At 45.2% G+C, this 19,740-nt stretch overlaps 1 protein-coding gene across 2 annotated transcripts in view; it reads right to left on the reverse strand.

Moving 5' to 3' along the window:
- The window catches only part of Trub1 (TruB pseudouridine synthase family member 1), a 35,375-nt gene extending 15,895 nt beyond the window's left edge, over positions 1 to 19,480 (reverse strand). For both annotated transcript variants that reach the window (XM_052182721.1, XM_052182713.1), the window contains exons 1-4: positions 19,213 to 19,480; positions 14,128 to 14,226; positions 8,830 to 8,885; positions 652 to 733 (exon numbers count right to left, since the gene is read on the reverse strand). In XM_052182721.1, coding sequence (XP_052038681.1) covers positions 652 to 733; positions 8,830 to 8,885; positions 14,128 to 14,226; positions 19,213 to 19,462 — 487 coding nt within the window. In that variant the 5' untranslated portion in view covers positions 19,463 to 19,480. The remainder of the gene's footprint in view (positions 1 to 651; positions 734 to 8,829; positions 8,886 to 14,127; positions 14,227 to 19,212) is intronic.
- Positions 19,481 to 19,740: the final 260 nt, after the last annotated feature.

Consider the following 19,740-nt stretch of genomic DNA (forward strand, 5'->3'; position numbering starts at 1 on the left):
GGCAACTGGGTTCGTTTATCTACCCTGTCTGAGAGTAGTGAAAAGAATAGCAGACAAATTAAGGAGGGCCCTGAGGAGTTCCTTCCACTTCAGAGGATTAGTTCTCCCTGTTGGATCTTTTCACTCCAGAACACAGGCTTGTGATGACTTTCAGGGGACTAACTCGGGCACATTTACTTCAACAGCTGGGAAGTCACTTAAAAAACAGAGGCACGATACAGGTCAAATCCAACATGACAGTACTGTCTTGTTACCCGCTCATGGGGAAAAATAGCCTAAATCCCAGCTACACATACAAGTAATTCTGAACATTACAAACACTCCGTGTGGGGGAAAAGTACTTACAAAGTCTTTATTAAACTTACAGCAAACGCGCTGCAGTGTGGTGAGCGGGGTCCAGTCTGCGCGAGAATACACTGAGACCTGACAGCGTCAAGCCACAGGTGTGCTTTAATTCTGCTGGGACTTTTCTTTTGGGGATGGGGATCTCGCCTGTGTGGCCAGGCTGGGCTAGAACTTGTAATCCTCCTGCCTCAGTCTCCCAAGTGCTGGGATTACCAACGGATACTACCACATGCCACTTAAGTTCTGCATTTTGCAATCACTGGAACTTTCTTTAACTGCAGGAGAGTGGTGTTGGGGGCTCCTTACCATATGGCTTCTCTTCTGTTACCTTCCCGGTAGAATCCAGCGTGTCCGTAGCTTTCCCCAGTTCTCCGATGGCGATGTACCTCTAGGAAAGGAAATGACAAAAGTGGCCCTGAGTGGCACAGGACTGTCAGGCATCCCGCCTAACAGAGAGAATTTTATGAACACTGCCAACCTGAAACAAAGAGAAGGCAGGGGCACCGCACGGAGACCACTGTGTTGTTCATTTCTCTTCTGTGGAAAGCATCTGTGAGCCCAGAAACATTCAAAAACATTCCACAGCCGCCAACCAGAGAAAGAAAATAAAACCCCTTAAGATGACTTTATGGCTTATACGTATACTTTTATTGCAAATTTTGAAGACCATTTTATACTGGGCACTCGGGTTTTTAAAGAAACTGCAAACATAGGCGGTTCTCTGCATCATGAGTTCCACATACACGCATTCAATCAACCATAGATCTGAAATATTCTAAAAATAAAAACGATCTGTGCTAATTATGTACAGACTTGTCGTTATCCCCTAAATAACCCTGTTTAAAAACTGCTTACACAGCGTTTCCTTTGTAGGAGGTGCCACGTGCTACAAGTCTCGGGACGGTTAAACATGTGAGGGGAAGGGCGGAGCTGTATACATCACATCACATTTTAGCAGGGGGTGAGGACCGTGGACCCACAGAGGCCCGGAACCAAGACTCTTTGGAGAGCGGGAACATTACATGCCCACACAGAAAGAATGTCATGACAAACCACAACACAGCATCCCAAGAATCAGTCCTTTTAGTGGCATGAAGTTAAAGTGACTTCAAGTAGAATGATCTGCCACTTCTCCATGAAGCACTAATACCTACCGCTCTTAGTGACTTGATTGCTCACATAGAGAAGAGCTATGTGTTGGACACCCATGGGGAACACTAGGCTGGGTCACCAGGTACAGGAGAAGCACTCTTACCCAGCAGTGTTGTCTTCTCAATAAGGGCTGACACTAAAGCTTTCTGAAGGAAACTGGCATTAGAATGGATCCTGCTCTGTAAAGGATGTCAGCGCTCGTGGAACTAAGCCGCCTTGGCTGAGGACCGGCCACGTCTTCTCTTAAGTCACACCTACAGGATGCAATCTTTCCACCATTCATTCTTCTGGACCAGTTCTGGTTTGGTTGAGCGTTTGACATGAAGTGCTATCGTTTCTTGGAGAAAAGAATCTATACTGTGTGACCCTTACAGTGAAGTTTCTTGAAGGTGTGGCTGCACCCTTTAGTCCCAGCACATGGGGAGGCAGTGGAGGTCAGAAGGCTGTGAGCTGGGCTATCCAGGGCTGCACAGAGAGTTCCTGTCTGGGAACAGAGCCTCAAAGTAGTTTATAGAAATGCAAAGTTATTAATGATAAACTTGTGGTAGTAAAAGAACTAAAATGAGAAAAAGAAAATTAAAATCATGGCATCCACAAATACGCAGAGACGTAAAAGCAAATGGCCTTCCTATCCCTTAGCTCAAATGCAATGCAGGAGAAAATTTCCCGATAATTTTGAGTCATTGCTTTGAAAGTTTCGCTATGGCTGCAAAAACGAGTTCCTCTTAACTCCACACTCTGTCTCATCGCCCGGGACACACGGCTCAGCCTTTCAGCTAAGGGCAGGCAACCTTGAGTCAGCGTCCCTCGGGGAGGGCACAAAAGGATAAGAAGCAGGAGCAGAGACGCAGACTCAGAGACTCGTGGGAGGCGATTACAGCTCCATTGCAGCCGGTGAAGCACCTAAGCACATCTTAACTGCTCCAAAACCGGTTAATCTTGAAGTAGGGAAAATATGTGCCTTGTGAGAAGCAGCAGAGAATTTAAAACAACAGTTTCTGTCCCCAGTAAGCAATGGGTAACAATCGCTACCATACAAAAACACAGAAGGATTCCGAGTTAGCGGTGTTAGAGTGATTCACACAGCTACAGTGAGTTCTCACAGGTAATACAGAGGCAGGCGAGGGAGATGGTTCAGCGCTTGCTACACCTGGAGAACCCAAAAAACGCATAAAAAGCCAGGCATTAAGGTGTGTGTTTATAAAACCAGTGCTTGGAAGACAGAGTTAAGTGGATCCCTAGGGCTCACTGGCCAACCAGGCTAACCTAGTCAGCAAGTCCTGGTCCTAATAAGAGACCTTGTCTCAAAAACCAAGGTCAATGACTCTTGAAGGGAGGCACCCAAGGTTGATTTCTGGCTTCCTTATGCATGCAGATCAGCACAAACTCGAAGTAGGGGTGGAGGTGAGGGGTAATCCACTGTCTATACTTATAAGAAAATCATAATGTGTTATATACTGTGTCTTTGAATGCATCTACAGTAGACTGTTATATAACACGTTTGAACTGGGCGCCTTATGCTTGCCGAGTATTTGGCATCCATTACTTTGGTCTCCGGATTCTGGTTGTCCTTGGAACAAGCCAAGTAAACAATCTCCATTTTCTTCTCTTCACTAAACATCGAAGCCTTTCATTGTTCAAAGCTGCCCCGTTAATCTCCCCTGCCCAGGAGTAGGCAGTCAATACAAACTGTAACATATACACCAGCAGAGGGCTGCCTCAAACCTAGATGCAGCCATACTTCCTGAGAACCATGGGAGGACAGTGTGTGTAAAGTTCCTAGACACCAATCCAGCAGGTCACGAGGATCCTACACCTCTAGGAAGTTACCATGAAGGAAGGCATTAGAGACGACTGTGGCGAGGGAAAGGGACACTCTGGGTGGGTCATCTTCCTGGGCTCTCCCGCCGGTCTGCTCAGCACGTGACCACCTGCGCACAACCACTGTTTCCCGAAACTGATCCGCACTTTCCAAAATTATAGTTAGTGGGATTTTACACTGTCCTTCTGCTGTTTCCCTACCAGAAATGGTATCAGCTCGACACAAAGTTGGTGTAGACATACACACAGGCTTGAGGAGTGTCTGTGTGTGCAATTCTTCACACTTCTGCTGTCATAACATTAGATATTTAGGCTATTGCTGGCAACTCTCAAAGAGCTCCTGGGTCTTCCCTCTGTCCTGCAACACGGGAGTTCTAAAGAGGACAGGATACCTCCCCCAACGGTTCTCAAACCTTTTGGTATCAGAAGCCCTACGTAAGACTCACTTAAAAGCCTAGTGTCATGGTTTGAGTATACCTAGCCCAGGGAGTGGCACTATTTGGAGGTGTGGCCTTGTTGGAGGAAGTGTCACTGTCTGTTTGGGCTTTAAGACCCACATCCTAGCTTCCTGGAAGCTACTCTTCTCCCAGTGGCCTTCAGATGAAGATGTAGAACTCTCAGCTCCTCCTGCACTATACCTGCCTGGATGATGATGGACTGAACCTCTGAACCTGTAAGCCAGCCCCAATTAAATGTTGTCCTTATAAGAGTTGGCTTGGTCATGGTGTCTGTTCACAGCAGTAAAAACCTGACTGAGACACCTTAATTTTTAAAGTTAACAATTATTTATTTGTATTTTATGTGCATGAACGTTTTGTGTGCACATATGTATGTACACCATTTGAGTGCTGCTGCCAGCACACGTCAGAAGAGGGTGTCTGATCCCCGGACCCGGAGTTACAGACGGGTAGGAGCCACAGTGTGGGTGCTGGGAATGGAACCCAGGTCCTCCACAGGATGAACAAATGTGCTTCACCACTGAGCCACTGCTCTGGTCCTGTTGATAAAAATCTCAAACACAGAGTGTACGTTTCAGTGCCGCCTGCATCAGTCCCTGCCACACCATTGGTGCACGTCAGGTAGGAATGGTGGCTTGTGTGGTTTTGTGTTCTGAGATTGCAAAGGGAAGAAAAAAGGCAAAATTATTAACATGGTTGTGATTTCTACGGAGCCTCTGAGGACTGTCATGACTACGCCTTGCAAACAGACTGTCTAAAAGATGGCTACTTTCTCTTTATCATATGCTGGCATCTAATGAGAATAAATCTTATGCTCTACTCAGTAATCGATAAGATAAGCCACTTTGAGAAGCCATTCAGACAAAGCAAACCTCGGGCTCACCACCAAAAAGATATGGGAAAGAAGAGGCAGGGCACAGAGCGCACACAGCCGGGCGTCCTCCTGTGGGGAGTGAGGTGCTTCTTCTCACTTGCCTACGCAGCGCACAGAACTGGGCTCTGGAGTTATTTATTCTCCAGGATGGCAGCGGGGACCTGTGAACTCGGCTGTGTTCATGGCATAATTTCATACGACAAAACCTTGTAGAAAATTCCACTGAAGTTTGTGTTCTTTAGGACTTGGGGTTTCTAGCTAAGATAACTTTTGTCTCTCATCTCAAGCTTGACTTGGAAGTTCACAATTCAAAACTGCACGAGGGGGAGGGGCGGCAGCAATCAAATATTTGAAAATTAAGAGGATATAAAAAAGGAACAAAGTGCACTGGCCTCTGAAGAAGACCGATGGATTGCCAAAATCTTAAAGAACTGGCCAAATCCTACGAACTGGTGTGTCATGACTGCTGAACCCCAAAACACTGGCATTCTCGGAGAAACCTCTGCCCGCTGACCACACCCAGGGTGGGAGGCTATAGCCAACGGTACTTGTTGTGAGACATGCCAGCCTTACCTGAGAAACCGCTGTGCTCTTCCTCCTTGGAGATATGGGTAAGCCTCATATCTGAGCAATACTAATTAGATTCAAGTTTTCGTCGTAGGTCAACTCTTTGATTTGCTCATCTGGTCTCTAAGACATTATAAAGTGGCCAACTTTAATCGTCATTTAGAAAGCTTGTAAAGGCAGTTCTCCAGAACCTCATCAAAGTCGGAGACTTCAAAGTACATGTGCTACCCAGCTTTTGCTGAATTAACTGGTTCAAAGAGTTAATTTAGGGAGTGGGGGAGGCACTGGCTTCCCTTCACACCACACGTTACACACCAGACATCAGTTCACTCTCCCAGAATAAATTATAGTTTACGCAGACTCATTTCTACATGGATTCCAAACCTCTTTTTTTTTCTTCCTAAAACAGGGTCTCAATGTATAGCTCTAGATGACACTTCTACGTAGACCAGGCTGGTCTTGATACTTACTGTCTCTGCCTCCTGAATAGAATGCTGGGTTAAGAGCATGTAGCAACATGCCTGGACTGTGAACTCTTTTTAAGACCCACACATATCCTCACTCTAAATCCTTTACTGCATGAAATTTCAGTCTAAAGAAATTGCCTCGCCCTCTCCTCCCCTTCTTCCCCTCTTCCTCCCCAGTTCCCATTCTTGTTCTTTTCTTTTTTTTAAGAAAAGCTTTTTCTTTCTGATGACTGCTGTTTTCTCTACAATGTAAGAAATTAGAGAGATTTTTTAAAAAGAAGAAAAATTAACTGTATTCAAGATTCCCACCAGAACTTGTTTGGATGAAATTGACTTCAGGAGTATACAGAACATGCAGTTAGAGCAATCAAGGCATCCTGGAACTCAGAAGAGAAAGGACTCAATGACCCGTGAAACACTCAGGAACAGAGCAACTACTTATGTGCACTGAAGAACCGTAAGGAGAATCGAGATTAGCACATGTTATACGCACAACCTCAACTGAACAGTGAGAAATGCAAGACTGGTGGGAGGAAAAAGAGGACCACAGGCCAGCAAGGACCTGAGAGTGCAGGGCTGGGCCTAGAGGTAAGGACCCAAGCGTGCAGGGCCGGCGGAAGAGATTGCAGGGAAAGAGCTGGGTGTCTCTCCACAGACATTAGCAATAGTAGATGGCCTAAAGATTATATGTTAAGAGTTCCGTGGTGGCACAACCTTTAATCTCAGCACTCAGGAAGCAGTGAGTTCCAGGCCAGCTGGGGCTATGTAGTAAGACTCTGCCTCTAATAAAGTAATAAATTAAAGTCCAGTACTCTGCCTGTTGATCTAGAGTGACTGTATGAAAGGGTACCAGGCAGAAAAGATTTCCAATGATGTTTCCTGACTGTAAAAAGACATGCAGTCATGTTGGAATAGCAATGCCTCCTTTCTAGCCTAGCTCTTGAGGGGAGCATACACAATAATACACATGTAACCTAGCAATGAGGGATTCAGATGACCATCCATCTGTACATTTAAGAAGTAGAGAGAGTCAACATTAGCTCAGTCATTACGTCCAGGTCAAGTTAGGGGGCTACAGTCACTGAAATCGTTTTGAATGAACTAGAAGCAAAATGTCAAAGGTACACCAGGGACTGTGCATCATAGTCACATGGTGCTGCATGCCCCTAATCCCAGCACTTGATGAGTACTGGCAGGACAATCAGGGGTTCAAGGCCAGTCCTGACCACATGAGACCCTGCCTCAAATCCCACATGTAGGATTGGAATTATTTACTGAAACTATTTGCTTATGTAGAAGTCTGTGTACATAGCTTCACAATAAGGTGAATTTACTACAGTCTACATGATAGCTAATCTCTATTGTCAACTTGATGAGATTCAGAAGAACAATGAAAACAAATCTTTGAACTGATTAGTTAGGGATTGTGGAAATGAGGTTATGTAAGGTGGGAAGATCTGTCCTAATGTAGGTGGGACGGTTCCCTGGGATGAGGTCCCAGGCCAGCTGAGCACAAGCACCCGTCACCATCCACGTCCTCATTTACACAGTGCAGCCTCTGCTCCAACCACCACGCCTTCCCCGCCATAATGGACTGAACCCAAGAGCCGTGAGCCCAAAGAGACCCTTAATTTACCTTTGTCATGTATTTTATCACAGCAACATACAAAGTAAGAAATACAGTCTATCAGAACAGTATCTATTAACAGCTACTAATTATTTTCTAACAAAATGTAATCTTCAACACAAGTCAAAGTAAGATGACTCCATCCTTTTAACAAATACTCAACATAAATGGAAAGTGTGAGAAAAACCACACCTCCCCGCCTGCCCCACAATCCAAGAACCACGGAGCCCAGCTCCCGGGACGAGACCCACCTGGGGTGTTCTATCTCAGTCACAGTCATCTGAGGATCCCTGATTTTCTCAGTGTGTGACATCCAACTTCTCTAGCTCAACACCAAAACAGTTTGTACCAAATAAAACCTGAACCAGATGTGTTTATGTCTTCAGTCATCATTTTTTCCAAAAATATGCCTGGAATTTACAAGTGAACTCTTTCAGTGCTGTGCAGCATGGTGCGTGCTTATAATTTTGCGGAGAAGGATGAATAGCAAATATTTCAGCGGCCTCAACCAATCTTAGCTTGGGGGTAAAGTTTAAACAAAGTATTAATGTATGTCTTTTTGTTACTGATATGAAAGTGATTTATTGATTGTAAAACTTTTAGAAAATACCAGGTAGTATAAAAAATAAAATAAATATAATCCTAATTCCCCTACTGATCAGCCATCATTTACATTTTGTAGTTAAGAAGCAAAGCCACTGGCAAAAACTTGTGTCAAAAACAGATTGCAAACTCTGCATGGTAATGTTTAAGAACAATGTATCAATCTACCTGAAAACGATGACTTACATTTTAAACACATTTTTTTCCTGCATGTATGTGTGGGGTGGGGGTGTTAGCCTATGGAAGCAGACAAATTTCACAACCTGACTTTCTCTACGGTATCCCTTCAATCACGCTGAAAGCCCCAAGTGCCCCCCCACCCCACCCCCGAGGTTTCCAACTTCCTCTTCTTCCTCCTCCCTTCCCAAGTACCTAAAAAAGTACACATGGATTTAGTCAGGGTGACTTTCATAGACAAACAACATCATTTATCATCTTAAAGGGGTCCTGTTGTCTTCTTCTGTGGTGCATGCGTGCGTGTCCCTTCACTATCTGTTTTAGGTTGGGTCTGTCGCTGAGCCTGCAGCTCAGCTTTCTGCTGACAGGAGTGACCAGCAAGCTCCTGGATCCATTTGTCTGCACCCCTCGACAAGGTCCAGGTCAAAGTCCGAGCCGCCTGAGGTCTGAATCGTCTTCCCAGCAGTGCCTCCATTGTATAACTGCTGAAAACAGCCCCTCTATGTTCACAGGAGCTGGGAGCCACTAGGCACTGTTGCCCTGTTGGAAGAGGTGGAAGTTGGCTTTGAGGTTTCAAAGGCCCCCTCCATTCCCAGTGTGTTCCACACCTCCTGCTGCTGTTTTGAGATGAGAGCTCTCAGTTGCCTTGGTCATGGTGGTTTGTCACAGCAACAGAAAAGCAAGACAGTCCCTGAGAAAAACATCAAAGAAGAAAGAATTGTGTTTTCACGGTCTTACCTTGGACCCCGACAACATACTGGTCAACATTTTCGTTCCTCTTCCAATCCCAACCACTACGAAAGAAAAAAAATATTTTGACAATGTATTCTGAAATGCGGCTTGTCAGACATCTGCATATCTTAGTCATAATTTACTAGCCTATGTAGTACAAGGCTGACAGGATAGACACCTAACAGATCTGGGGCCACTTTTAATCCAGTTAGATGATGCCAGACAACTAAGATGTTCTGAATATGGAAAGGAAGAAAAGAATATCTTCCCGTTCCCAAATATTAGACACAGCAAATGCCTCAACCTAGCCAATTAGAGGATGAAGAGTCAGAGCAGTCTCAGAGGACGCACTGGGACTTTATATGGGTACCATAAAAAAAATACATGGTACAATTAGCCATGTACGCGCAGCTGATAAAACCCTGACAGCCTTCATCAGCAAACAAAGCAAAAGCCATCATCGCAGCTAACGAACCATTAAAGATGATTAGTAGCACACAGTACACAGGCAAGAAGAGAGAAACACTGTAATCAGCCCAACGGAGAGAAGGCTGCGGCTGGAAAGAGGGCCAGCAGGACCGGTTTAACCCAGACCAGCTAACCAAAGCACAGTCACTGCTATCGTCCTATTTCAGATGTTACACGCCACAGCTCACCAGGGACGACTGTGATTTAATCATTATCTAAACGCCTGGCCACTGCGCATCTGCACCCCAGTCCTCCTTTCCCAGCTCAGACCACTTCAGAACTGTTTCTGAAACCCTCACTGTGCATGCTACAGAGTTCACAGCAAACCCAATTCCTAAGTCCCGGCTCCTTAATACTCAGCCTTAACCTTCAGAATCCAGCTCAAGCCTCAGCTCATTCATGAAGTCTATCCCGCATTCCCGTGACGCCCACTGGGATGCCTCCAGCTCTAAGTAGAGTCATAATCGTTCAAGAACTAAGATCAAAGATCATTGGCCTTCAGTAGCTCCGAAGAGCTCGATATTCTTCAAACAGCAGTGCTTGCTAATGCTGCTGATAAGGCACAGACTTTGTATGACAGTAGCAAAGATTTGATGTAATCTGATCACATGTAGATGAATCGATAGTTTTTGAGCAGCTACTATACGCTGTCCTGAGAGGACAACACGGAGCTGTAGAACTATTTCCTGACTTTGAAGTTTAAATATTCTTGGGGAGTGGGGGGGGGAGCAAATGACAGACGGGGAGAAATCAAAGTGCTCAAAACTGTTGTCCCAAATAGTGGGTGAACAATGCTATCCACGTCATAGGGGAATACTACTGGATGTCACGTGATGGTGTATAGAAGTGTCAACGTGAACAGGGGGAGGAGCCGCAGGGAGAGGTCAGAGAGGAACACCCAGAAGTCTGGGGCCAGAGAAGGCTTCATCCATAGGCACTGCAGATGGAGGAAGGTGGTGAGGATACACATGAAGAAGGAAAGCTTGCTCGAGGAGAAACCGCACTCAGTCTCGGGACCAGAGTCGGGCAGGGCGTTCATCAACCTAACAAGCAGGCCGACGTGTGATTCTCTACTCAGCTTCACGCGGCACTGGGGTGGTGGATGAGCTGTCAAGGAGACACTTGAGAGCCACCCAGGAAAACCCTCTTGTGTATTCAAGAAGAAGCAAGGCCAGAGTTTGGGTGGTTCACGGGAGCAGAAGTCGAAGAAGGCTCGTCCAACAATGGATCTAGAAAGAGGAGGGGCTGGAGGCGGAGTCAAGGGCTGGATTTTGCAGTTTCACTTAGTGGGGTCTCTCCCCACCCCACCCCCAAGCTCTGCACTCATTCGATCATTGATCATGCAGAATCCCATTCTGTTCTCAGTGTATAGGTGCAGAACCGAGTAAGGCTTGAGCCTCACCGTCCGAGTTACAACTAACAGGGAGACAAATGTTACCAAGGTTAAGAGGGCAGCCCTCACGGGCAGAAACAGAAGAGAGCATCTCAGACAAACCTGGGAAAGTGAACATAGGAGACAAGAGAAACTGCAGTCCAGTCACAGGAAAGCAGATGCCTGGCCTGGAAAACGTGGAGCACATGGCGGATAAAATGCAAAGGTTTCCTTACAATTACTACTTTATTTTCCAAATTTTCTATCAATTTTTTTTAAAACTTTAAAAGAAAAAAAAAAAAACCAGCCCGTGTCAGGTCCCACCAGCACACAAGTTTCTAGGGATAAGGGTCCGCACGGTGCCCACAGACAAGGGCACGGTGCTGCCGCTCCACAGCTTCCTACACTTGGGAGCTCTTGCTGGTGTTTAAGTCTCTAACACCTTGAGGCAGAGGTGCCATTACAGTTGGAGGGATCTCCTTAGCAACGCAAAGCGACTGAAAGGTCCACTGGAAGCGGAAGCGAGACCCTAATGAAGGCAGCCATTTGCACAGAGCTGGGAAACGACCTCCATGGCCTCAGCTGGAGAACCAATGACACAATTGTATTTTTACTGTCACATAGATAAGAAAAAAAAAATGTTTACAACATGTTTTCAAAGTTTTTTTAAAAACTAACATGAAGAATATTTCTGTTAAGTGTAAACCAGAGCAGGAAACCACAAAGCAGAGCTTGGTTTTGGAATAGGCCTGGAAAGAAGTGGAGACAGGGCTCGGGCCGGGGCACGGCTCTGTGGTTAAGAGCTTTGAGTGCTCTTCCAGAGGACTGGAGTCCAGTTCCTGGCACCCACAAGGCAGATTATAACGAACCATAACTCCGATTTCCAGGAAATCCAACACCCTCCCCTGGAGGGTGACACAAAAGACACTTTATGTTTCTGGGAGAGACACAAAATAAAAGTAAAAAACTAAGCATGAACAGAACTAAGAAATACAGCAAACAGAATGAAGAATGATCATTTGGTGGACATAGTGGTCATAAATAATTATCAGCTTTGTTTGTGATGCTTCTGAAACTTCTCACCGTGCTTTTATAGCTTGTAAAGTTAAACATATCTAGTTAAAGTAGTAAGTAGAATCTTAGTTCCTATCTTAAGGGGCTGATGGTAAGAGTGCAGGTTAGTTTCCTATAGCTGTTGTAACAAACTGTCCTTGTGGTCTAAAGATACCCCACCGCTCCTGGCATACAGTCCTCAGGTCAGAAATCTAAAGCAGCCTACCGTGGGCTACAACCATGACTAATATCAATTTTAAAAGGACTGTAGGGATTAGCTGTGCTCCTTCTGCAGTCCTAAGGGAGACGCCAGCTAAACACATCCCCAAGCTGACGGCTTGCCTGTCCAGCTCCCAGGGACCAGCTGCCCACATTCTTGGCTTGTGGTCCCTTCCACCTTCAAAGCCAGCAATCACATCCCTGCAGCCTACCCTGCCACATGTCCGGGCTTTCTTGTGCCTCTTCCACTGATAAGGATGCTCACTGGGCTTCCCTGGAAACTCCAGGTAATCTTATTAAACCATCTGCTCAGCAATCTTAACTCCCTTGTGACATAGCCTAGCAAACTCCAGAGTTTAGAGATGAACTGCTCTTTCCTCTAGATATCTTAGTTCATTTTTCAGGCTCTCCTGTAACACATACACACACACACACTCACATACTCACGCACACACACATACATACACACACATATATATAAAATAGAATGAAAATTCTTATTTTATTCTTAAATTGTCAGCTTATATCAGTGGTTCTCAACCTGTAGGTCGCAGCCCCGTTGGGGTCAAATGACCCTCTCACAGGGGTTGGATATCAGATGGACTGCATATCAGACATTTACATTACGATCCACAACAGTAGCAAAACTGTAGTTATGAAGTAGCAATGGAATAGTCTTATGGTTGGGGGTCACCACACCATGAGGAAATGTATTAAAAGGTTGCAGCATTAGGAAGGCTGAAAACCCTGCCTCAGACCTTGAACCCAAACCATTATTACAAAGCACACGGTTTGTAAAATGGACAGAGCACTGGCGGTAATATGGCGGATGAAACGCTGCCCCGTGTGACACGCAGCAGGAGCGGAGTGGGGATGGGAAAGAATGGAAGAGGGAGAAAGAACACAGGAAGTCACTGAGGGACAGAGGAATGACAGGGCATCTGAGAAGCACAGAGCCACAGCATGGTGACTCAGTGAAAAAGAAATGCCAGCCACCATCCGGGCCTCCATCTGATGCTCCCTGGCAAGGGAAGGAGAAGCAGAGGACACAAAGGAAAAGACAGCACATGAACCACAGGACAACACGCCAGTCAGTCCCAGGACAGCACAACAGTGTCAGTCTCAGGACAACACACCAGTGTCAGTCCCAGGACAACACAACCCTTAGAACCTCTACCATAGTTTTAAAACAAAAACTTTTGTTTAAAATTTCTCCTCTTAATCAATACCTCCAAGTTTCCCTCCACAAGCAATTAAGCCAGTAAATCTCTGTTAAGAATAAACGGATTCTCCTCAAGACTTATCAGGCTATGTTCTAAAGAAAATTAATCTGAGATTAGATTAGATATGGCAGCACCTCCAAAGCTTATGGTATACCTTGTTAGTAGCCCCACAACCATCCTATGTCCAAAGATTCATAGGTAGCTAGGACTTATGATTTACGCTGCATTTGTGCCTTAGTAAGATGTCCTGGCATGGTGAGACTGTACCTCTGGATCACCAGGGATGAGGCACTGGAGAGCTGCGGTCCTCGGCCTCTCTACTTCCTGCTTATCGGAGGAGATAATTGCTTTACTCCTTCAACAACTATGATAAAATGCAACAATGTGTACAGTGCTTCTCCCCATGGAATACATAAAAACATAGTTCCCAAGTTTTATTTGGGGTTGGGAAGTGTCCCCCAGGCACCCTCTGCCTACATGGTAGCCCAGAAGTCCAGATTCCTGCAAGGAAACAGTAGTTCACATAGTCAAGGCACAGCAAACCAGGACTATGACCTAGCAAAGAGTGGAATAGTTCCTATAATCCAAGTTCACAGATGCTAGCCATGTCCAAGCCTTTCCAAACACAAGTTTCACTCCTGGTGTGTTAACCGTTCTGCTCAGAGTCAAACCTTTCCTGAAAGTTCCCTGTACACATAGAAGAGGCAATGGTGTCCTGTGCTTTGTGGTGCTGTGTGGTCTGTGTAGCTGTGTGTTCTGTGGTGCTGTGTGCTCTGTTCTGTGGTGCTGTGTTGTTCTGTGGTGCTGTATGCTGTATGCTCTGTGGGGCTTGTGGCCTGCACCATTCAAGGGCTTCAGGGAAAAAGGACTGTAACCACAGTACAACTAGAACACTCCAATGTACAGTGAGGCAACAGGGCTAAACTAGCATTTCTGAGAGCACCATTAAACTTCCCTCACGTCTCTTACCCAGAACACCTTGCGCTGCACTGTCCAGAGTCCCTCCGTGTCCGACTTTCAGTGTCTGCTTTTGCCTCTTGTTCCGTTCTGGAGAAGGCATTCCAGCTTCTACAGGGATAATCAGGACGAAAAAAGGTAATTACAAGTCAGGAGGAGCATGGGAGACAAGATAACCTACTCAAAACAAAAGGTTCTGTACAAGTGTAAGGCTATATAACTATATAACTATATAACTATATAACTAGCAAAGACAGATTTTATAATGTACAGTGGGCTCGGTGTGGTGGTGCATGCTTTTAAACAGTGAGTTTGAGGCCAGAGTTGTCTACACAGTGAGTCCCAGGATAGCCAAGGATGGTGAGACTCTGTCTCAAAACACAGCAACACTATATAGCCAAGCCTAGGAAGATAGCTCAGCTGGGAAACTGTTTGCCACTCAAGCATGAAGAACTGAGTTCAATCCCCAGGATCCATGTTAAAGAGAAAGCTGGGGGTGGTGACATGAATGTATAATCCCTGAGCTGAGGCAGGGGCTTGCTGACATCTACTTAGTAAGTTCCAAGCCAGTGAAACACCTTGTCTCAAAAATAATGTGGACAGAGGAATTACTCCTGAGGTTGACCTCTGACTTCCACACAAATGTATACACACACACACACACACACACACAGAGAGAGAGAGAGAGAGAGAGAGAGAGAGAGAGAGAGAGAGAGAGAGAGAGAGAGAAAGTTCCTAAATTACAAAAGAACAGTATTTCAAAATTAGTCAAATAGAAACTAGAATTCATTTTAAGAGAAACAATTATGCATGTATGTATGTAACTATCTATCTATCCATCTATATGTGTGCAGATATATCTATCTATATCTAGATGTGTATGGACAATCTGGTTACATGTATACCAGTAAACCATGTGTATGCAGTGCCCAAGGCAGCCAGAAGAAGGCAGCAGGGCCCTGGGAACTATAGTTAAAGATGGAAATGAGACACCAAGTAGATGCTAGGAATCGAACCTGGGACCTCTGGAATATTAGCCAATGTCCTTATCTGTGGAGCCAGCTTTCAGCCCCAAGAAAAACACAATACTTCAATATTTAAGCTAACGGGGTGAATTCTAGTGCTATCTCAATAGTGAGAAAGCAACAAGTTAGCATTGGCATATGCAGATAGTTTTTAAAAGACCTCAGCTAAGGTCTCTAAATGTTTGTGATGTCCTCTGACCTTCCCTGGTGTCTACTAACTGGGAGCACATCTCCATACAGGACTATTTCTACTAGGTGTCATCTAGCTTTATTATTTGTCCTCATGATCAAAACTTTCAATTCCTTAAAGAAGCTAATTTCAAAAAGAGATTGTCAGCTCAGAGCTCTTAAGTTACCACTTGACTTCTGAAGCATTGAATAAAAGGAAAAGAGGATCCCAGCATAGCTTACCTCAGATCCCCATCATTATAGATGAACTATATGACGCCAGTCCCAGAGATACCCTGATGTCAGCCCATTAATCCTACTTTATAACTATTGACACCAGGAGACAAGAAAAAAGCACACACAAAAAGAGGGCAGGGCAGAGACAGGAGAAGCCAGATTAAACATTCAGATGGGGGATGGAAGGATGACTCAGAGGTTAAGGGCACTGACTGCTTTTCCAGAGTTCCTGAGTTCAATTCCTAGCAACATGGTGGCTCACGACCATCTGTAATGCCTCCTTCTAGTGTGTCTGAAGACAGCAACTGTGTACTCACATACATAAATTAAATAAATAAATCTTTAAAACAAAACAAAACATTCAGATGGCTATGCTGGGCCACTCCACCTCACAGCCTGACTGCCTGCCACCTCACAGCCTGCCTGCCACCTCACAGCCTGCCTGCCACCTCACAGCCTGACTGACTGCCACCTCACAGCCTGACTGACTGCCACCTCACAGCCTGACTGCCATCCGATGGTTCAGAGCCTCGGGATCTGTATACTTGGACTCTGACATCACCAAGCCTGGAGGAACAAGATCCTCAGGGTTAGGCCTCTCGGTTAAGGCCTCGACTTTAAGTACTTCACCTTTCATTTGTAATGCATCATGGATCTCTGTCAGTGAAATTACAAAAGTACATTGGGGAACTCTGTATTTTTAACTTGATACGCCTTATAAAAGTCCCATAAATTCAATCATCTTGTCTGAGCCCCAATTTGTCTCTAACTCACTGGCACTGTTAAAATTGTGTTCACTCTACTGAACTGAATATTCAGATGGCTGTTTATGGATGACCACTTAAAGTCCTTTCTAACTATAAAAACCTATCATGCTTCAGGCCTTGAAAGGTTCAAAGTCACGGAGAAGAAGGGATTCTACAACAGGAGAAACCAATGTAAAGACGGGCAAGGAATGGTTGCAAAGAGGCTATGCCTCCTGGCTGAGTAAATCAGTGTTTGTCAAACTTACTATCGCTAAGAATCTCAAAAAAACAAACAAAACAGAATCTTGCAAGGCGACTCTGACTGGTGGTTAGCATGGCACTAGGGAAGCTCGCTTAGCTAATACGAAAGGGGATCAACCAATCACAGGCACTGGGGAAGCTTGCTTAGCTAATACGAATATGGGATCGACTAATCACAGGCACTGAAGCCTGGGTTAGCCAATAGAGAATACAGATTCGCCCAATCACAGGAACTGGGGAAGTTCGCTTAGCTCTAATGAATCCAGAATCACAGGCACTGTAGAAGAGGAAGGCTTCAGCATCTCAGTGACTGCTCTGCAGAAACCACCCTAGCGATAGCCACGAAACAATCAATCCCAATAAAGTGCAGCCAAGAAACTTCAGAGTTTTGATCCTATGAAAAGCTTCTCTAAGAACTGTAGTCTTTGGTCCAAAAAGTCAGTTTACTAACAGACCAGGCCAAACGAAAGTGACACATCTGTGAAGGTAAAAAACAAAACTCCTAAGACATCACAATGCTTCCCTTTGATGCTAGTCCTCAGGTCAATATGCCCTAAGTGACATGCAGACAGTAGCATATGGAGAAAACTCCATGCTCTAGTGTCATTAACACTGTAATAAAATACCTTCACAATTTTAGCTTATAATTCCGGCTTACTCTCCACCACGGTGGAGCTTGAGAGCTGGTCACCACATCCACAGTGAGGATCAGTGAGAATGAAGGCTTGCACGCTTGTGCCCGTTTTCACACAGTTCAAATGCCCTGTCTAGGGGAGGGTGCCACCCACAGCAGGCTGCGGCTTCCTGTACCAATGAACTTTAATTAAAACAATCCTCCTCTCTACCACCCCACCCCCGCCGGGCAGTGGAGGTGCACGCCTTTAATCCCAGCACTTGGGAGGCAGAGGCAGGTGGATTTCTGAGTTCAAGGCCAGCCTAGTCTACAGTGTGCGTTCCAGGACAGCCAGGGCTACACAGAGAAACCCTGTCTCAAAAAAAAAAAAAAAAAAAATTAAAAAATTGAAAATTAAAAAATTAAAAAAAAAAAACAATCCCCCACAGACATGCCCAAGGCCAACCCAATATAGACAATCCCTATCCCTTACTGAAATTCTCTACCTAGAGAATTCTAGATGATGTTGAGGAGACAATCAAAGTTAACCACCACACTTAACAATGAGCAAGTAAAACACCAGCATTTAGCATCTGGAAGAATGTATGCATTTGTCAATAAACATTTAAATTAGCAAGTTTCTATCAGAATAGTTTGGCTCCTGGCTAAAAGACAAATTTAAGTCAGGATGGAGGTGCACACCTGTAAGTCTCACATTCTGGAACTGAGGCAGAAGGATCGCTGAGTAAGTTCAAGGCAAACCTATCTCAAAACGAGCAAAAATAGATTAAGTCTTCCAGGTGACACTGAGCAGCGAGAGAGGTTTTTCTTTACCTATAACAAGACGAGCTAAGCTGCAGCTCTGGAGAATTCTAGAACAACTGTTGAGAACACAGGACTGTAAGCCTAGTTAGAAGAGACAACCACTGTTCATCCTAGGTCCCTACAGGATAGCACAGATATAACTTAACACGAGTATCCAGTAAAAGAAAGGCTCTGTGGGAACTGTTCACAGGGTAAAGTGCTCGCCGAGCAATTGTGAGGACCAGAGTTTGGATCTCCAGCACCCAAATAAATATGAGGGTGACATTGAAGGCTACCTGATTCCCAGTGCTAGGGAGGCAGCTAGTTGTTCCCTAGAACAACCTGAGTAGGTAGAGTTGCCTAATTGGTAAGAGCTCAGTTCAAGTGAGGTACTCTGGCTCGGTATACAAGATGGAAAGCCATGTCTGAAGATGGTCAATATCACCTCTCACCTACACACACACACACACACACACTACATCCACATTCACAGGCAAAACAAAACTAAAGGTTTTTGTTTTGCTTTTTAATGCTACTGTTATAAGTGATCAAGAGGAAGAATGGTTAGAAAAATGACCATCTTGTATTTTAATATTCCTCAAAAAATACTCCCATTTAAAAAAAAAAAAAGCAGAATCTGGCGCAATAGACAGCAATTTCCCAAATACATCCCAGATCTTCAGAATTTCAGGGTCTGCAAATTCTGAAGGAATTTGGAGATTAGGAACCTGTACTTGTATAGAAAATGACTTACCATGCCCACTAAAAGGTGAAAGTGGTGTCCTTCCTAAATCCTAGCTAACTCAGCCTATGTGCTTTTCAAATAAACTTTTAAGTTTGCAACTTGGGGGGTACAGAGCCAGCGTTTCCTCTGGTGGGACTCATTCGAAAGAGCCAAACAAAAACCCTGGGAGGGATCAAACTACAGAAAACTGAGCTGTAAGCACCAGGATGGAATGCAGACTTGTGTATGCAGACTGGCTCCCCAACTCTACACATCCTTCCCGTGAGAAGCTCAAATGGCCACTGTTGAAAGAGTCTGCACTTGGATAAATCCAAGCCCAAGATGCCCTGGGTTTCTGTCCAGAGTTAATTAATTCGCTGGTCACTCTTTTTCTCTCTTGAGCCATGGACAAGCAAATTAAGTCAGTAAGTAAAAAATGAAAGACTAAAGATAATAATCCCAGGGCGCTGGCCCTGCGGCGGAGAAGCCTCAGCCTGGTCCCAACCCGGGCGGCAGTACCTGCCAGAAGCTTTTCCTTCAGCCGGTTCAGCAGCTCGGCTGAAGTGGGTCCTTTGGGCTTGTGCACGGCGAACACGCCGCTGAGCGACATGAGCTTAGCAGCCAGGGCGGCCTTGGAGACCTGGGCTTGCGATCCAGTCCTGGCCGCCGCAGCTACCTCTGTGGCTACAGAGGCCGCGGATGATCCTAAAGTGTCTGGGGATGTGTCCAGAATCACAGGTGAAACAACCTCTATCTCCGCAGCTGCCATGCTTTCACCGCCTGGACCAAGAGGCGCACAGAGATGACACAATAGTTCCACAAAGCCTTCTGGGAATTGTAGTCCATATGCTCATTATAGGCCAATAGCTTCTATGGCACCTCAGGGTTCGGACGAAATTTATATCTTTGCTTCTGTCTTAATTCCCTGTAACAGAAGTACATTGGAGTTGCCGACTCCACAACTGCACAACGCAAACACCTAATTTGTGTATCTGAGGCGAGGAAGTCACTTACTTTCCATAAAAGAACGCCCCCCAAACCCTATAT

The sequence above is a fragment of the Apodemus sylvaticus genome, chromosome 1, assembly GCF_947179515.1.
Source record: "Apodemus sylvaticus chromosome 1, mApoSyl1.1, whole genome shotgun sequence".
In the NCBI taxonomy this organism is placed as follows: domain Eukaryota; kingdom Metazoa; phylum Chordata; class Mammalia; order Rodentia; family Muridae; genus Apodemus; species Apodemus sylvaticus.